We start from the raw sequence: 19,702 nt of genomic DNA, 5'->3' as shown, positions 1-19,702 counted from the left end.
AGTAATTTGACCATATATCTTGCAAGCAAAACACAGCAGCCAATTGCGCACAGCAGTGTCCCACAAACAGTCGTGGATTGAGTAACCAAATTATTTTTGTGAAGGGATCATTACCCCCGGAAAACGATCAGCCAATCGACTAACAACCGGGTTCCTACTTACTGCAAGATAAATAGAGGTGTGCAGAGGAAGAAAACTTGCCAATGGAGTGTAGGGAAAAATACTAAATGCGTGGATGTGAGTGTGGTTGGCTGAAATACATGCGTCTGCAGCTGAACAAAGCGACATTCGATGTCCAGGCGAACCCTTGAGCCTTCAGGAGAGAAAGGGAGGGGATTCGTGCAGAGAATCAAATGAACACCAGGACGTACAATGCTTCCTCTTTATTGAGTCGAGATCGCTCGACTTGTTGGAAGGAGAGATCCGAATGGAGGACATCACGTAGTAAATCTGTGTAAAAGGAGATTCCTCCGTGCATTCACTGAACGCAATCTCGGGGTGATACACTCCCAGGGAGGCACTGACAGTCAGAAAACACGAGCTGGACACAGCTCCACAATACAGGTTCAAATCTCTTGTCTCGTGATCAGATTGCTGGCTCGTGACCAGCACAGACCTGCAAACGCTCTGCCCATGCTAATATTCTTCGTATTACAAAGATACATAGAAAAATAACCTGCACATACTGACATTGCAGGCATTTTGTCAGTGCCCAGATACTCAGCAGCTAAATGGAACTGTACCTTATCGATTGATATTTAGTCCCCTTTATTATTTGTCCCGTTCCTGATATTCAGAAACAAAATGGGTTCTAACATTTTTTTTAATAATCCTTGCATTTAATACAGCACCTTATCACGTTATTATTATATACCACGTTACCACGTCTCAAGATATACTGTGAAGTGGATTGACTGTGTACTTTGCAGGTGAAACTGCTAGGTAAACAGAGGCGTGTGGAGTAAGGAAACTTGCCTAAGGTTTCGCTCTGCCCGGGAATTGAACACAGGTTCTCTCGCTCGCGAGGAGAATGCTCTAACCAATACACTACAGGACTCCAAAAGAATTCAAGATTTGCGTCCACTCATTTCTTCTTCTTCCTGACTGCTTTGTTGGGGGCTTTGGTCCGGCTGCTGGCTGCAGTGTCTGTGTCAGGCTGCGGACCCTTGGCTCGCTCGGCATACCACTCCCTCTGTAGCTGCTCCAGGATCTCAGGGCTGAGCAGCCCCTCCTGTATCAGCCTGGTGCTCAGCGACTGCCTGGCTCCCTGGCCACGCTTCGCTTCCGCTGTGTAACCCAGGGCTTTGGACCCTCGCAGTCTCCTCGCTCCCTTACAGCCACCGAGCTCTGGGATGACAAAGTCCTCGGAGATGATGCCCCGCTCAGTCACAGCCCCCCTGTACAGAGGGACCACCTCCTCGCCCACACCCTGGGCACTCAGGGAGCTGTTGGGGTCTGAAGCCCGGATCAAGCGGGTGATGTTACGCACACCTATCTGAATGATGCTGTCCAATTCGCCCTGAATCTCCCGCACAAGACTAGCGTCTGGGAACATGTCCATGAACCGGTAGCTGTAGGAGGAAGCACAGCGATCAGGGAAATCCTCTCAGTTGCTGGGGAACAATAATAATAATACTCCTTGCATTTGATATGCAGCACAGATTCATCAGAATGATACCAAGGCTTAAAGGGTTAAAGTGTGAGGACAGGTTGCATAAACTTGGCTTCTATTCCCTTGAGTTAAGAAGTTTGAGGCGTGATCTGATTGAAGTTTTTAAAACAATAAAATAAATCGATAGGGTAGATACAGAAACATTATTTTCCTCTGGTGAGGAATCCAGAGTAATAGGGTATAATCTTAAAATTAGAGCTAAGCCATTTAGGAGTGAAATCAGAAAGCAGTTTTTCACCCAAAGGGTAGGGGAAATCTGGAACTCTTTCCCCAAAAAAGCTGTGGATGTTCGATCCATTCACATTTTCAAGACTGATGCAGACAGATATTAAAGGATATGGGGCAAGGGTGGGTAACTGGACTTGAGGTACAAATCAGCCATGTTCTTATAAAATTGAGGAACAGGCTTGAGGGGCTGAATGGCCTCCTCCAGTTTCTATGTTTCCATGAGGAAGAAGGGAATAGAAGAGAGGGAGTAAGGAGTGGATGGAGAGTGGAGCATATGGAATACAAACACCAGTCTGGACAAGCTGGGCCGAATAGCTTGTTTCTGTGCTGGAAATCAATGTAAAGTTTATATAATATTTAGCTAGTTACTATTAGATGTTCTAATAGTTACTATTAGAATATTAGATATTCCAACACACAGGCCATTATAAAGCACTGGCCCATTATACAGCTTCAGTTTTGAATGGGATCTTTAACTTCCACTTCAACAGATAGACCAGATTTCAGTTTAACATCTCACCCTTCAGAAGGCAACTCCTACAATGAAGGCTGACAAAATATTAATAATAATAATCCTTGCATTTGATATAGCGTCAAGACGGCTCAAAGAACTTCACAGAATATACTGTAAAATGGAATGACTGTGTGTTTTGTGAGCGAAACGCGGAAGCCAATTGCATACAGCAGTGTCCCACAAACAGCCACGGAGCAAATGACCGGTTTTATTTGAGGGATTGTTGGCCTGGACACCGGGAGAGAGACACTGACTTACCTTAACCACAGGTACAGATCCAGCACATCGTGCACAGCTTCCAGATGCACCAGGTCTTTGATATTTTTGGGAGGGACAACTGGCCAGTTAACGTGTCGACACAACCAATCAAACGTCATGGCCTCATTCCGGCTAAACTGTCGGGCAAACTGAAAGATTCAAATAGTCACATGAGCAACCTTGAAAGAGTCTGCAAAGAACCTCAAACCATTCCCTGCTCTCTCCCCCGTGGTGTCTGTCCTGGTGCTCGCTCTCCCACTTGAGCTCCTAACAACCTGGTTCCTACTTACTGCTAGGTAAACAGAGGTGCGTGGAGAATAGAAACGTGCCTAAGGTTTCGTCCCACCCGGGAATCAAACCAGGATCCTCTCGCTTGGGAGGCGAGCGAACTTACCACTACGCTACGCAAATTGACCTCCCTGCTTGTCACCACCATGAGCGAACCGGCCGCCGGGAGCGTTTGTAAACGATGAAAACTGACCTTGAGGAAGGAGGTGCAGACAAAGGGCTGCTTCCTGTTGATGGGCGCCGTGCAGAAGACATAGCGCACACGAAGGTTGAGGGGGATGTGCTGGATCATGTCCGCCAGGAACTTAAAGTCATCCACGTTACACACAAAGTACAGGCCGTCCACTTGCGACAGGCTGACAAAGATATCCTGTGGGATCAAGACACTCGTCAAGCTCGCTCACACACACCCACACACGCCGAGCAGCAAGTTCACGTCAAAGCCTGCCTTAAGGGCCCTAACTTCAACAGGCGGGCTTTCAGACTATAATAATAATAATCCTTGTATTTGATACAGCACCTTATCACGTCTTCAAGACGACTTCACAGAATATACAGACGGGACCTCGCTCTAACGTCTTATTCAAATGCAGCGTTCCCCCCAACACTGCACTGGAGCGTCAGCCTAGACGGTGAGCTCACGGTCCTTGATGTGGGGGGCTTGAACCTTCTGATTCAGAGGCGAGAGTGCTGCTGACTAAGCCAGGTTGACACCTATTCCACTAGTGTTTCATCAGATAGATTCTCCACAATAAGAATGAAAAGACTCACGATTAAGTTGGAGAGTGAGGCATCTGGCAGGTGGTAAGCAAACATCTCGATCTGCTCTGCCGTGGGATGTAATCCAGCAGTCTGAAACAGGTCACAGGGCCAACACGCCAGGGAAAGAGTTAACCACAATTCTCCACTCAATATATAAATAGAGTAAAGCTTGCATAACATAATGCAAGGATTATTATAAGTCTAAAGAAACTTGTCTAGGGTTTTGCCTTGCCCGGGAATCGAACCCAGGTCCTCTCATTTGTGAGGCGAGTATTCTAACCAATACTCTACAGGACTCCACAAATTGGACACTACTTTAATTGATGTCCTCCAGTCATTGCCTCACTGACCAGTCATTTCTCCCCATGGACTATCCTACATTCCTACCCACACCAACCTCTATGGGGTCGATGTTCCTGGCCAGAATCTCACGGAGCACGGGCAGGTCCTCCTGGTGCATGGTGGTTATCTCCCCCTCCTTAAAGGCCGAGCGGAACCTCCCTGCCCGGCCCCCGATCTGCAGGGCCTGCGAGGTGGTGATCGTGTCCATCTGCTTCTCTCCCTTCTCGTTGACACTTGGCTTCATCAGTGAGTTAAAGATGATGCGTTTGATGCTCCTACACACAAAGCAAAGACGAGAGAAACCACTGAAATCTCCCACACTCCATCCAGGATGTTAGTGGCCACTTCTCCACCACTGGTCCCATCTCTCCTCAACCCAACTCTCTCTGTTTGTTCCCCATAACTCAGTGCGCATAGCCCACGCTCAGTACAGAGCAGCATGCAGACATACATGTACACACCCACACTCACACAAAAACACACATACTCGCAGACACCCATACAGACAAACACACACACACATACACAAACACTTGCGCACACACACACTCGCAAACCAGACACACACACAAACAAATACACCAGCTTCTCGCTGTATTGCACAGTGGCCAATAAGCTATGGAGGGGACCCAGGGAGGCAGCACTCACAGGTTCAGGCCCATCCCAATGGCGTCGGTGGCAACCATGATCTTACAGGCATCATTGGGGTCGTTGAATTTCTTGGCCTGAGCCAGTTTTGCTCCTGAGATCAAAATACACAGAACAAAAAAGACATCAGGTAGATTAGCTCCTTTCAGAAACCCTAGCAGAGGCCATTCAACCAGTGTCATTGAGTATTTACTATTATTTATTAGCAATAATAATAATCCTTGAATTTGATATAGCACCTTATCATGTCGTTGAGACGTCTCAAAGTGCTTCACAGAATATACTGCTCCTGCTCCCTCATAAAACCCATACCCCACTCTCCTCCCATTACTACATTCAGCCCTTGACAAACAAGCCCTGTATCGGACCTCAACCTTCCTTCCTGGTAACCTACTCCTACCCTCTGGGGAAAGAACTGCTTCCCTGGCGTCTGTCCAGAAATTGCCCTTCAAACTCTGACCCCGTGTCCTCTTTTTCTTGGTGCAATCAAACAACAACAAGTTACACTCACACAGCGCCTTTCACTTTGGAAGGATACCCCAAGAGCCCGGACAATCAAGGGATTGTACCCGAGCTGGGGGTGGGGATCAAGAGAGGTGGGGGCCACGGAGGATGGGGGTGGGAGGATGGCCAGAGGCAACCAAAGTGGAAAATCTTATTTCAGGTTTACTTTGTCAATCCAATTTAGAATCTTATACCTCTCTGTCAGTCTTCTTTTGAGAAATATGTTTGTTAGACAAAAGAGCATGAACTTGAATAAATTGTTGCTCGTAGCTCCTTCCTCTCTGCCTTATTTATTGCTGCCTCACACTGTTCTGTTGTGACACGGTGAGCAACGCATCAATTCACAACCCTCAGTCACTGCGCCCTTGCCGATGTCCTTCTCTCCCACAGTAGAAATGTGCCTCCTATTCAGTTTTCATCGGATCACAGTACAATCAACAACCTGCACTTACAAATACTGGCAGCCTTTCAGCCAGTCTGCCAGTCAGTCAGTGAGCGAGCGAGCGAACGAGCGTTTACCTGGTGGGAGGCTGCCGTATATGACGGCACACTCCAGCCCGCGGATCTCGATCTGGCGGCTAATGGAGTAAATGTCGTTTTTATTGAAGCAGACGACACAGTCGCCGGGTCTCAGGCTGTCCAGCGTTCCCAGGGCCGAGTCCTGCACCGAGATCGGCGTCAGCCGCTCATAATTCCGAACCTTCCCAGAAAACACACCAAAGTCTCAGCAAACATCAAACCAGCCGCACGTGCGTGTGTGTGTGTGTGTGTGTGTGCACACGTTTGCTTGAGCCGCGTACAATAATAATCCTTGCATTGCATATAGCGCCTTGTCACGTCAGGTGTTAATGGGGATACAGGCTCCCCCACTCCCCAGCCCGATGCAGGTCTGACATCTCCTGCTCACCTCCACTTCCTCTCCCGTGTCGTACATCAGCTCCATCACCAGGTTAATGGCCGAAGCTTCCCCACAGATGTGAATTTCTTCTGCACAAAGTCCTGCAGGAAAAGGACATTGTAAAGCGGGGACATGTACATCAGGAAGGGATCATTCCTGCCCCCCTTCCCATCTAAACCTTTTCCCAAAACAATCAACAACCACATGCACTGACATACACCTTTCACATAAAGTTATGTCTCAAACAGTGTAACAAATGTAGCGAGGGATACCGTGCAGGGATTTAAAGATGTGGATTACAGTGGGAGGGTGTAGATCACAGGATTTAATAATAATAATCCTTGAATTTGATATACCGCAGTATCATGTGGTTGAGACTTCTCAAAATGCTTCACAGTATGTATTGCAAAATGGATTGACTGTGTATTTTGTGGGCAAAATTTACTGTGAAGTGTAGTGACTGTATTTTTGTAGATGAACGTGTCAGCCAGTTTGCATACAGCAACGTCCCACGCAAAGCCATGGAGCGAGTGACCAAGTTTATCTGGGGGATTGTCGGCCAGGACACCGGGAGAGAGAAACTCCCTTCTCTTTTCGCATAGTGTTCTGGGATCTTTAACGGTCACCTGGACAGGCACAGACGGTTTACCATCTCATCCGAAGGACGGTGCCTCTGTCAATAGACTTGGTGATTTCCCATTAACGTTTTTGAGACGTACAAAGATGCCCTCTCACCGAGCAGCGCTCTAGTCCAAGCCCAGCCTCGAGAAGGATCTCTGATCATCTGTATCTCATCAATCACGGCCACTTCGTCTGCAAAACACAAGGTAGCGAGCTTTCACCATCGAGTCCAGCACCCAATCAAACACAATTATAATATAATACTTGCATTTGATATATCGCCTTATTATGTCATTGCTATACAAATGTAATCTTGTTGTTGCTGTTGAGACGTCTCAAAACGCCTCATACAATATACTATTTGGACGTGGAGCTGGTGTTGAGCACGCGGAAGAGATATATCGCGCCACCCGGTTCCCGCTGTGACGATATGCTGCACCGCAGCCTCGGATCCTGCTCAGATCCCGGGCTCCCAGAACCACGCTGGGAAAAGGCTGCCCCAGGATGGAACACAAACACGGCATAAAAGCACTGATTGTAGGTCACCTATGCGGAAGACAGGAAGTTATCGGGAGGCACCTACACGGTGTGGTGACGCTGCACATTTCGATGGTACAGGCCACGTGGCTTGACTGTCTTCCTTCCACGTCCACAAAGGTGCGTTCTTCACCCGTCACCAGGTCACAGGCTACACCCTGAAACACAACCAACACCACAAACAATTTACTAGCAGCTCTGAGAGGCGCTAAGCACAGCCACGCAATCCAATTGCACACAGCAGTGTCCCACACACAGTTGTGGATTGAGTGACATTTTTTTTTAATTTTATGTTTTTAGCTGAAAGTGACCGGACAATCGACTAAAAGCCAGGTCCCTACTTACTCCTGGGTACAGAGGCGTGTGGAGTAAGGAAACTTACCTAAGGTTTTGCCTCGACCAGGAATCAAACCCGGGTCCTTTCGCTAGTGAAGTGAGCGCGCTAACCACTTTGCTACGGGACTCCACGTTTAATCTCTATTATTTACTTCATGGGTGTATTGTGTCTTCCTTAAATTCTCAATGGCAAGCTATGCGGTTTTAGCTGGTTAGACTCCCATCAGTTACCCCAACGCACATTTTTTAGTGTCCGACACATGCGGAAACTCATCACCACGCTTAAAAGCATTCAAACTACTTAGTTCCTGTAACGCAGGGCATTACCTGTACCATGTTAAGCCCTCAAAGACACTACCCAGTATGAAAGGCGCTATATAAATGCAAGTTTGTTATTGTTGTTACACTAGTTATTAGCTAGAATGCTGGGTTATCAGCTGTAACATTAGTTTATTGCTGTAAAAATCTACCAGCTGTAACTTTGTTTAATGGCTGCAAAATTTTTTTTTAGTAGTAGCTGTAACACTAGTTGCTGGTTACTGGCTGTAACGCTGATTAACTGGCTGTTGAGCTGTGACACTGGGTCAGTAGCTGTTAATTGGTTAGCACTAGTTACGAGTCGTGGTAGCGGTTGCTGGCCATGTGGCACACACTGACAGCGTCATTACTCTTCTGGTAGATCTCGTGAGCCAGCAGTTTGAGGGGCCCACAATACACTCCCCCTGAGGCAGCCAGGTAACGCTGGATGGCGTGGTAGGTTTTGCCGCTGTTGGTGGGGCCGGCGTGGAAGATAATCTTTCTCTGAATTGCCCTGGCTTCTGGGTACCTGAGAAGTGACACGGAGAGAAGGGGGAGAGATAGAGATGGAGAGAGGGGGAGAAAGACAAGGAGGGAGAGGGAGAGGAGCTTTACTGACTGTATAATACAGGAGGCAGATAACTCCACAATATCTAGACACCTGCAGCACATATCAGCACATGCTCAGCACGGAGACAACTCTTCTCTACTCTTCCCCGAAATTTACTTCAACATTTTCCTATCATAAATTTAATTTGTTCAGAACGCACCTCAGTGCGTACCCTCCCGTGTCCGTGTCCACATCACCTCAGTGTGCACCAGATTGTGTCTGAGAAATTCCCTTCTCTTTTCAAAAGGAAATTGCCATGGGGTCTTCAAAGTCCACCCGTACAGGCACAGACGGGACCTCAGTTTTACGTCTCAGCCGAAGGACGGAGTCTCTGACAACATGGCACTCTCCTAGCACTGAGCTCAAGCGTCAAGCCTAGACTGTGAACTCAAAGCACCATGATAAGGTGCTATGTGGGGCTTAAACCCCACAAGCTGCTGACTCAGCAGTCAGAGCGCTACCGGCTGAGCCAGGCACGGCAGATCACAAGAGGTGCGCACACTCCTGCAGAGACTGGGTGAGGTTGGAGCGGTTGGCACCGGCTCGGTTTAGACTGTAGCTCTCACCAGTTAGCCGGCAGACGCAGGTCACTGATCTTGCGGAGGTCGTCCATGCAGTCCAACATTGGGAAAACCTGCTTTGCCTGCCGCATGAAGTAAGGGAAGAGATCGTCCACGTGACCTGTGGAAAGAGCAGCTCAACGTTAACCAGTTTTATAAACTTTTACATATAACAGGACACAATCTCCATTCATTTAACCACCTGCACCCAGGGGGTTGGAGATAATACTCTAAGTTTTCTGTAATTTTGCAAGTGAGAGGACCTGGGCTTGATACCCTGGCCGGGCAAGACCATAGGTAAGTTTCCTTACGCCACACACCTCTATTTACCCAGCAGTAAGTAGGAACCCGATTGTTAGTCGATTGGTGGATTGCTTTCCGAGTATAATAAAACCTCCCCAAAAAATGTGGTCACTCAATCCACGCCTATTTGTGGGACACCGCTGTCCGCTGTTGGCTGCCATATTTCACCCATGAAATACAGTCAACTCACTTTACAGTATATTCTGTGAAGCACTTTTGAGACGTCTCAACGACGTGACAAGGCGCTATATCAAATGCAAGGATTATTATCATTATCATATAGCGCCCTTCACACGGGTAGCGTCTTGCAGTGCTTAAAAACCTTCAGGTGTAGGGGGTGATTGGAGTCAGCAACGGGAAAGGTGCTTAAACTGCGAGATCGTGGGGCATTGGCATTGTCTGCCTCCTGGAGGGTGTGACTGAGTGGTTGAGGAGAGCATACCTGCCCCGTAGCAGATATCACTGAGAATGATGTGCAGGTCCACGTTCAGCGATTCGTCTTCCATCACAAACTTGCGGAAACTAATGAAGGCCTGGTGAAACAGCCGCGCTGGGGAGAGACCGTTTATGAAGATTTACAACAGCCGCTCAATAAACCGACCCCCCACCGCCAGGACAGCGATTTACAACTGCCTACATACAGAACAACAATAACTTGCATTTTTATAGCGGCGCTCACACAGGACTGCGTCCCAGAGCGCTTGACAGTGGTGGAGCACGACGCTGAGCCGGGGGAGGCGACTGTAGGCACGGTCAAAGAGGAAGGTCCTCAGGTGCAACCTGAAGATGGGGAAGGAGGGGGGGGGGCAAGGCAGCGGGATAAAGGCAGAGTGACAGCAACGCAATGGTGGAACGGACAGCATGAGGACAAAGCAGGGAGGACAGAGCCGGCCAAGCGGAGGCAGCGGGTAGCGGGTTGAGATGACGAGTGACGAGTGGAAGACGCTCGAGCGTGAGGATCTTGAAGCCGATCCGTTCGGTGATTGAATGGCGGGGCAGGCTCGAAGGGCCGAATGGCCTGCTCCTGCTCCTGCTACACGTTGTTGTTATGTGATGTGATGTGATGTGCAGCCGGTGGAGCACTGGCAAGTACTGGTGTGGCGGGGGTTTCGGGTGTTTAGTGCAGGCGAGTACGCCAGAGGCGGAATTGTGGATTAACCGGATTTTGTGGGGTGGAGCTGGGGAGCGCGGCGAGGAGGTCACACACACACACGCGCACACACACACACACACACACACAGTCGCTTCTGTGAAGCTCTGTGGTGTGAATGGGATGATATCGAACGTTAAGGATGATGATGATGATTATTATTATTATTGTATTATTTATCTCACCGTCCAGGCCATTCTCAGCGCCCAGTCTCTGCATTTCTTTCCGTTTGTAGAATTTATTCAGCACCTTGAGAATTTCACCTGCAAACAACACCCAGTCAGTCACCAGCGGTGTGGGGCGGCGGGGGGGGGGGGGGGGGGGGGGCCTGGGCGCTGCCCTCTCCACCCACACGGACCACCCCACCCACACTGACCACCCCGCCCATACTGCCCACCCCGCCCCACACTGCCCACCCCGCCCACACTGCCCACACCCGCCCACCCCACCCACACTGCCCACCCCTCCCACACTGACCACCCCTCCCACACTGCCCTCCCCACCCACACTGATTACACTGCCCACCCCACCCACACTGCCCACCCCGCCCACACTGCCCACCCCGCCCACCCCACCCACACTGCCCACCCCTCCCACACTGCCCACCCCACCCACACTGCCCACCCCTCCCACACTGCCCACCCCGCCCACACTGCCCACCCCGCCCACACTGCCCTCCCCGCCCACACTGCCCACCCCGCCCACCCCGCCCACACTGCCCACCCCGCCCACACTGCCCACCCCGCCCACACTGCCCACGTTCCCCGCACTGCCCACTGGACCCTCCCCACAGCCCCACACTGCCCTCCCCGCACCGGCCCCCTCCTCCTCCTTGCACAGCCCCCTCCCCACACAGCTCCCCCCCCCGCACAGCCCCCCCTCCTCGCACAGCCCTCCCCTCCCCGCACAGCCCCGCACAGCCCCCCCTCCCCGCACAGCCCCCCCTCCCCGCACAGCCCTGCACTGCCCACAGCCCCGCACAGCCCCCACCCTCCCCGCACAGCCCCCACCCTCCCCACACAGCCCCCACCCTCCCCGCACAACCCCCACCCTCCCCGCACAGCCCCCACCCTCCCCGCACAGCCCCCACCCTCCCCGCACAGCCCCCCACCCCTCCCCGCACAGCCCCCCCCTCCCCGCACAGCCCCCACCCCTCCCCGCACAGCCCCCCACCCCTCCCCGCACAGCCCCCCACCCCTCCCCGCACAGCCCCCCACCCCTCCCCGCACAGCCCCCCCTCCCCGCACAGCCCCCCACCCCTCCCCGCACAGCCCCCCCTCCCCGCACAGCCCCCCCTCCCCGCACAGCCCCCCACCCCTCCCCGCACAGCCCCCACCCCTCCCCGCACAGCCCCCCCCCCGCACAGCCCCCCCCCCCGCACAACCCCCCACCCCTCCCCGCACAGCCCCCCACCCCTCCCCGCACAGCCCCCCACCCCTCCCCGCACAGCCCCCCCCCCCACCCCCCTCCCCGCACAGCCCCCCCTTCCCCGCACAGCCCCCCCTCCCCGCACCGCCCTCCCGCACAGCCCCCCCTCCCCGCACAGCCCCCCCCCTCCCCGCACAGCCCCCCCTTCCCCGCACAGCCCCCCCTCCCCGCACAGCCCTCCCCGCACAGCCCCCCCTCCCCGCACAGCCCCCCCTCCCCGCACAGCCCCCCCTCCCCGCACAGCCCCCCTCCCCGCACTGCCCCCCACCCTCCCCGCACAGCCCCCCCTCCCGCACAGCCCCCCCTCCCCGCACAGCCCCCCCTCCCGCACAGCCCCCCTCCCCGCACAGCCCCCCCCTCCCCGCACAGCCCCCCCTCCCCGCACAGCCCCCCCCTCCCCGCACAGCCCCCCCTCCCGCACAGCCCCCCCTCCCCGCACAGCCCCCCCTCCCCGCACAGCCCCCCCTCCCCGCACAGCCCCCCCTCCCCGCACAGCCCCCCCCTCCCCGCACAGCCCCCCCCTCCCCGCACAGCCCCCCCTCCCCGCACAGCCCCCCCTCCCCGCACAGCCCCCCCTCCCCGCACAGCCCCCCCTCCCCGCACAGCCCCCCCCTCCCCGCACAGCCCCCCTCCCCGCACAGCCCCCCCCTCCCCGCACAGCCCCCCCCCTCCCCGCACAGCCCCCCCCCTCCCGCACAGCCCCCCCTTCCCCGCACAGCCCCCCCCTCCCCGCACAGCCCCCCCTCCCGCACAGCCCCCCCCTCCCCGCACAGCCCCCCCTCCCCGCGCGGCCCCGCGAGCCGGTGTGTAGGCCTCAGGCCCGGGGCCTGGAGTAGGACGCGGCGCGGGGGCCCCTCTCTGACCTTTGTTGAGGCTGCGGCTGAGCTCGGCCCCGATGTCGCCCCGCGGGGTCGGGCCTCTCCTGAGCGGCAGCGGCACAAAGAGCGAAGTGTCCGGGGGCCGCGCCCCGCCAGCGCTCCCCCACCGCGAGGCCGTGTGCACCCAGGACCGGGCCCGGGCCCGGGGCAGCGACAGGGACAGCAGCCCGACCCCCCGGGCCCCGGCCCCGGGCAGCAGCCCGACCCCCCGGGCCCCGGCCCCGGCCCCGGACACCAGCCCCACCCCCCGGGCCCCGGCCCCGGCCCCGGGCAGCAGCCCCACCGCCCGCCTCACAGCCATCAGCACAGAGAGGGGGAGAGGGGGAGAGGCCCCGAGCGCTCACACACACACACACACACAGCGGGAGCCGCGGGTACACACAGGGAGTGAGGGTCAGAGAGGGAGTGAGAGAGAGAGAGTGAGAGACATAGAGTGTCAGAGAGGGAGAGTCGCAGAGAGTGAGACACAGAGTGTCAGAGTCGCAGAGAGTGAGACACAGAGTGTCAGAGAGTGAGAGACACAGAGAGTGAGACACAGAGTGTCAGAGTCGCAGAGAGTGAGATACAGAGTGTCAGAGAGTGAGAGACACAGAGAGTGAGACACAGAGTGTCAGAGAGTGAGACACAGAGTGTCAGAGAGTGAGAGACACAGAGAGTGAGACACAGAGTGAGACACAGAGTGTCAGAGAGTGAGACACAGAGTGTCAGAGTGAGACACAGAGTGTCAGAGAGTGAGACACAGAGAGTGAGACACAGAGTGAGACACAGAGTGTCAGAGAGTGAGAGTCACAGAGCCTGAGACACAATGTCAGAGAGTGAGAGACACAGACAGTGAGACACAATGTCAGAGAGTCAGAGACACAGAGAGTGAGACACAGAGTGTCAGAGTCGCAGAGAGTGAGACACAGTGTCAGAGAGTCAGAGTCACCGAGAGACACACACAGAGAGTCAGAGACACAGGGAGTGAGAGACACAGAGTGAGAGACACAGAGAGTGAGAGACACAGAGAGACACACACAGAGAGTCAGAGACACAGAGAGTGAGAGACACAGACACAGAGTGAGAGACACATAAAGTGAGACACAGAGACACAGAGAGTCAGAGTGAGAGACACAGAGAGTGAGAGACAGAGAGTGAGAGACACAGAGAGTGAGAGACAAAGAGAGTGAGAGACAGAGTGAGAGACACAGAGACACACACAGAGAGTCAGAGACACGGAGTCAGAGACACAGAGAGTCAGAGACACAGACACAGAGAGTGAGAGACAGAGAGTGAGAGACACAGAGAGTGAGAGGCACAGGAGTGAGACACAGAGAGTGAGAGGCAGAGAGAGTGAGAGTAAGATACAGAGAGACGCAGAGATACACCAAGAGTGAGATACAAAGAGTGAGATACAGAGTGAGTGAGAGACAGAGAGTGAGATACAGAGAGAGTGAGATATAGATAGCGAGATACAGAGAGTGAGATTCAGAAAGAGTGAGCTACAACAACAACAAAATTATATTTGAATAGCGCCTTTCACGTCGGGAGAACGCCCCGAGGAGCTGGACAATCAATGTTTCGGACTGGAGCTGGGGGTCGGGATCGGGGAGGGTGTATACAGAGACAAAGTGTGACCCAGAGAGTGGCAGAGTGTGAGTGACAGAGTAATGAGTGTGAGAAAGAGTGAGAGTCAAGAGTTTGAGATAGCGACAGTGTGAATGTGAGAGACAAAGAGTGCGTGCAACATGGAGACATATACAGACAGTATAGATACAGAGGGTGAGAGCATGAGAGAAAGTGAGAGTAGGAGAGACACAGAGAGTGACAGAGTGTGAGAGACAGAGAGTGACACAGGATGTGAGATACAGAGTGTTTACTGAGTTAAGCAGTATGAGAGATATAGAGGGATTGAGTGTGAGAGAGACCGTGTGAAATTCAGGGTGAAACAACAACAACTTGCATTTACATAGTGCCTCTCGTGCAGGTAGCGTTCCAGAGAGTTTGGAGACACAGAATGTGAGTGACAGAGAGAACCAGAGAATTGACAAGAGTTTTAAGATACAGAAGGACACAGAGTGTGAGATACAGAGACACCCAGAGTGCGAGTGGGTAAGGAGCTGTGTATTTTCTCGTCCCTGGAAGGGAATAATTATTTTCTTTGTTGAATACAGTAGAAGGTGGTTATAACTCGCTTCGTGATAACTCAGGCACTCTTGTGACGTGAACCCCAACATGTAGTACCAAAACATCCAACTTTGAAACGTCTAAGCAACGTGAAAAGGCACTATGTTAAATGCAAGGATTATTATTATTATTACAAAGCGACGTGGTTAGACTGGTTTTGAAGAAGCGTTTAAAGGCAGGGAGGGAGGCAGAGCTTGAGGCTGTAGCGGTTTTATCAGAACTCCAATCATATTGGAGGTGAAAACCGTCACAGTTAATCTGCCACAAAAGATGGTTCCTGCCAGAACTGAAGGTGGAGGTATCGGACAGGGAAATCTCTTCCCGGAGTTGTCACCTTGTCATTCAACACAACACACAGCTCCTCCAGTCTGGGGCCAAGGGAGCTGTTTCCGAACGACTCCCACCCTTACAAAGCTCGGAATTTCTCTGGATGATTCTTGAAGTGAGCACGGACAAAGGCTGGCTTGTAGATTTTGAGTCAAACTGGAGTTTGCATGCGTGTCACACCCACTCACTGAAAGCACAAGCGACTGAGACATTGTTCTCACCCGGGAAGAGACAAGATATTGCCAAGTAAATCACTTCCGGAATAACTTAATACCACATACCACATGCTTATTCTTAATCTACTCTTTGTCTTCACCTCCTTCAAGGTCTGTCTCAAGATCTTCATCCTCTCCTCACCCAACTCCTTGGCCCCCACTCCTCCTGAATCCAACCCCCAACTCGGGTGAAAACCCTCAACTGCCCAGCACCTTAAGACGTCCTTCTGACGCGAACACACTATATAAATGCATTTTGTTGTTGTTGTACTCTGAAGTGAAACATACCTTTGAGACCCAGAAACATTTTAGGCACTGTGTTAAGTGCTCACATTATTATGGTTATTTATTATTAATCCCAACAACTGATGTGAGAGGCTGCGAAATGTCCACGATGTTTGACTCTCCCTAACTTGTAGTGAGTGAGTTGCTCCCGATTACAGTAAGATATTTGTGTCAGCCTGGTAGCGCTGTCACCTCTGAGTCAAAAGATAGTGGGTTCAACCCCCACCTTGGGACTTGGAATCACACAGTATAAGATGACACTCCAAAGCACTGCTGGGGGGGGGGGGGGTGGTGTTGCACTGTCAGAAGTGCTGTCCTTCGGATGAGACGTTAAACTGAGGTTCCATCTGCCTGTTCAGGTGGATGGTAAACATCCATCCCATGGTACTATTTGAAAAGACGAGGGAGATTTTCTCTCCCAGTGTCCTGGCCAACAATCCCTCAAATAAAATTAGTCGCTCACTCCATGGCTGTTTGTGGGACATTACTGTGCCCAACTGGCTGCTGCGTTTCACCCACGATTTACTTTATTTACAGTATAATATAATGATCCTTGCATTTGATATAGCGCTTTTCACATCTTCTAGACACCTCAAAGGTGCTTCACAGAATATACTATAAAGTGAATTGACTGTATATTTGTGGGCGAAACGCGGCAGCCAATTGCGCACAGTAGCATCCCACAAACAGTCGTGGATTGAAAATGACTAAATTATTATTGTTTTGGAGGGAATATTAGGCGTGTGGACTAAGGAAACTTGCCCAAGATTTTGCCCTGTCTTGAACCCAGGTGTCTCGCTTGCAAGGCGAGTGCTCTAACCACGTATAGTCTGTGAAGCGCTTTGAGACGTCTTGACCAACTAATAGGATGCTGTATCAAATGCAAGGATTATTATTATTATTAAGATATAGGGACTTTGGCAAGGTAGTTGAGAACGTCAAAGTAGCATTATCACAGATGTTTTATAAATATATTTAATGCAACAAGATACTGAATCCCTCATATTTCCTAAACATTGTGCAACAGAGGCCTGTTGCTGGCTCAGTTGCCGCTGCCTGATATAAGAATAAAGATACGCACACTAAAAGATCCCCAGTTCAGGTTTCAGTCAGTGGTGGGTTATTAATAATAATAATCCTTGCAATTGGTATGGCGTCTTATCACGTCATTGAGACGCTCAAAATGCTTCACAGAATATATTGTAAAGTAGATTGACTGTGTTTTGTGGGCAAAACATTCGTGGATTGAGAGACCACATTTTTTTATTGACAACATTTGGGGAAGCAGTTAACCTCTGTAACTCCGGGCTACGGAGGCAGAAATCAGCTCAGATTCCAACTCCCTGATCACGATCTAGAGACCCTCCAACTCCACCCTCCTCTCCCCTCCTTGTTGCAAAGTAAGTTTGAGGGCAGGATCGGAACTGAGAATGTTCTGGTCAAGTACACTGGCAACATCCCCGTTATAGCTTACATGTGAATAATCGCACTTAGTTAACAGAGGTAACTGTGAATCAACGTAATATTTTGCCACGAGGAGAAAAGCCAATGATGAGAGTTCACTTGTGAAGAGGTTTAGAGGGGTTCATAAAGTTGCCAGCAGGAACCACATTCCTGTCAGGTTATTGCTGGCAACTTTATTAACAATTCCCCTGAAGTCACATCCTCGAGCTAATGGGATAGGTTGGGAGGGAGAAGGTGCGCTCCAATGTCCTGTAAACCTGCCATGGGGAGACAGGAGGTAATGTCCAGACAGGCACCTCTCACAGTGAGATTACACATATTGGTAGATTGTTAAACTGCCTGCACTGCCCATTTGGGGACATGGAAGGTGGTAAAATACCTACCTTGTAACTGCACCCAGCAAAGGATGGCTGCACCCTGCCAGATGGGGCCAGGTCTGTTGTGTCCTGTAATGGGATATAATAAATTGCAATTTCCTCCATCTGTCACGGGAATTTTGTCGTGGCCACCGATCCCCAGATAAAATCCCTCACCCACTTCATGGCTGTTTGTGGGTTGTTGCTGTGCACAAATTGGTGGACCTACAAATACAGACAGTCCACTTCACAGAAAATCCCTGTGAAGCACTTTTGAGACCTTTCAAATGTTATGGACGCTATACGCAAGAATTATTATAAAGTTGAAATGTCTCAAAGTGCTTTAAGCTAACTACTGTAGCATGCAGCGATTGTTTTTTATGCACAAGTAAACATGGCAGGCATCAAAGTCCGACTATCAGCCATGGGATGAATGAATAATCTGGAGGATTATCAGCCAGAACACTGGGCGAAACTCACCTCTGTTTTTCCAATAGCCTTTAACTTCCACCTGACCAGCCACAGCCAGGACCTGTCAGTGTCAGGTCATTATCTGACACATGCATGTTCAAACTGTCCCAGTGATAGCGCTCTCATCTCTAGTCAGAAGGTTGTTGGGTTTTGCCTCATTGTCAGGACTTGGAATCACATAGTCTAAGCTAATGCTCCAATGCAGCGCTGAGACTGTGTTGCATTTTCGGAGGTGCTGCCTTTCGGATGAGAAACCGAGGACCCATCTGCCAGTTCAGATGGATGTTAAAGATCCCGTGGCGCTATTCGAAAAGAAGAAGGGTGTTTCTCTCCTGGTGTCCTGGCCAATAATCCCACAAATAAAATTGGTCACTCACTCCATGGCTGTTTGTGGGACACTGCTAAAATACAATATAATAAAATAAAATATTGACAAAATAGTCAATCTTTACAATATATTCTATAAGCGCTTCGAGGCATCGCGACGATGTGATAAGGTGCTATATCAAATTCAAGGATTATTATTATTGTTATTATTTTGTTCCTTAACCTGCAGGTTGCCAGAAATGTACAGACATCACCGCAGATGACAGCGTCTCCATGACTGCCTAAGTTAGTTTACACTCTCGTACCAGCACATTATCAATGGCCTTGTTGGATTTTGTTTAGTAAACGCAGGGAGGATAATGTATCTTGTTACATTAAACGTAATAACACAAATCCTCGATAGAATCACTTCACTAGCGACACAGCATGTATTTTGACAAAACAATTATTGATTTGACTTAATGCAACTCAAGGGCATTTTAATTCCCTGTTCCATCTTACCCCCCTGCCCCTCAGAGCTCCGAGCCAGCATTGTGCCAATGGGTGTTAACATCTTTCCATTCCTTTCAGTTCCTGAAGTCAGGTCTCCGCATTTCAAAAGGTTGTTCTGCTTTTGAAGCAAGTTTGTTGAATGCTACCTCCTTAATTCCAGAACGCGCACCAACTCTGAAGAAACCTATACCATGGGGAGGGAATAGCAGTAACATCCCAAAATAATAATTACACTTATTACAGCGCATTTCACATCAGAGCATCTCAAAGCGTTTCACAGAATTTACTGTAAAGTGGAGTCACTGGGTAAGTTGTAGGCCAACACAGCAATTAGTACACAGCCGTGTCCCACAAACATTCGTGGAGTTACTAGTTATATTTGGGGGGATTGTTGGCCAAGACACCGGGAGAGAAACTCATTTCTATTTTCAAATAGCGCCATGGGATCTTGAATATCCACCTGAACAGACATCGCAACCTCGGTTTAATGTCTAATGTGAAAGACCGCACCTCCGACAATGCAGCACTGCACTGAAGCGCCAGCTTAGACTATGTGATTCCAAGTCCTGACATGGTGCTTGAACCCACATCCTTCTGACTTAGAGACAGACAGGCTGACCAAGTTAAAACTGAATGGAATAATTTGCCAACTTAAGCAGCTTTATTGTGAAATTAACTACAAGTCCCTGAACATATGCCACAAACATCAAGTACAACAGTGTGATATTTTGGTGGTTTAAAAAGAAGTTGGTAGAATGACTAATC

At 51.1% G+C, this 19,702-nt stretch overlaps 1 protein-coding gene and 1 long non-coding RNA gene across 2 annotated transcripts; one reads left to right on the top strand and one right to left on the bottom strand.

Annotated features, from left to right (window-relative positions):
- Positions 1 to 368: 368 nt before the first annotated feature.
- On the bottom strand, positions 369 to 12,970 carry supv3l1 (SUV3-like helicase). The gene is made up of 15 exons (XM_042337010.1): positions 12,820 to 12,970; positions 10,714 to 10,791; positions 9,821 to 9,928; positions 9,082 to 9,196; positions 8,266 to 8,434; positions 7,319 to 7,430; positions 6,850 to 6,927; positions 6,124 to 6,215; positions 5,736 to 5,916; positions 4,713 to 4,806; positions 4,120 to 4,339; positions 3,732 to 3,812; positions 3,154 to 3,330; positions 2,673 to 2,821; positions 369 to 1,571 (listed from the first exon to the last, which is right to left on the bottom strand). The coding sequence occupies exons 2-15, from the start codon at positions 10,745 to 10,747 to the stop codon at positions 1,085 to 1,087; spliced, it is 2,097 nt and encodes a 698-aa protein (XP_042192944.1). The 5' UTR covers positions 10,748 to 10,791; positions 12,820 to 12,970; the 3' UTR covers positions 369 to 1,084.
- Positions 12,971 to 14,383: 1,413 nt separating this feature from the next.
- On the top strand, positions 14,384 to 19,200 carry LOC121849484. Its single transcript, XR_006085240.1, has 3 exons — positions 14,384 to 14,468; positions 14,801 to 14,925; positions 18,675 to 19,200. It is a non-coding gene; the product is annotated as an uncharacterized LOC121849484 (long non-coding RNA).
- Positions 19,201 to 19,702: the final 502 nt, after the last annotated feature.

The sequence above is a fragment of the Callorhinchus milii genome, unplaced genomic scaffold (genome assembly GCF_018977255.1).
Source record: "Callorhinchus milii isolate IMCB2004 unplaced genomic scaffold, IMCB_Cmil_1.0 Scaffold7, whole genome shotgun sequence".
Classification (NCBI taxonomy): domain Eukaryota; kingdom Metazoa; phylum Chordata; class Chondrichthyes; order Chimaeriformes; family Callorhinchidae; genus Callorhinchus; species Callorhinchus milii.
Note: the sequence above shows the minus strand (reverse complement) of the source record. Positions and strands in the feature narration are given on the sequence as shown.

Excerpts from the sequence above, each read along its gene's own strand:
- supv3l1 (XM_042337010.1), bottom strand. The coding sequence starts at position 10,747 with ATGCAGAGACTGGGCGCTGAGAATGGCCTGGACG. Across the intron at positions 9,197-9,820 it reads TGATATCTGCTACGGGGCAG|GTCACGTGGACGATCTCTTC; the intron begins GTATGCTCTCCT and ends CTCTTTCCACAG. Across the intron at positions 4,340-4,712 it reads ATTGGGATGGGCCTGAACCT|GAGCATCAAACGCATCATCT; the intron begins GTGAGTGCTGCC and ends CTTTGTGTGTAG.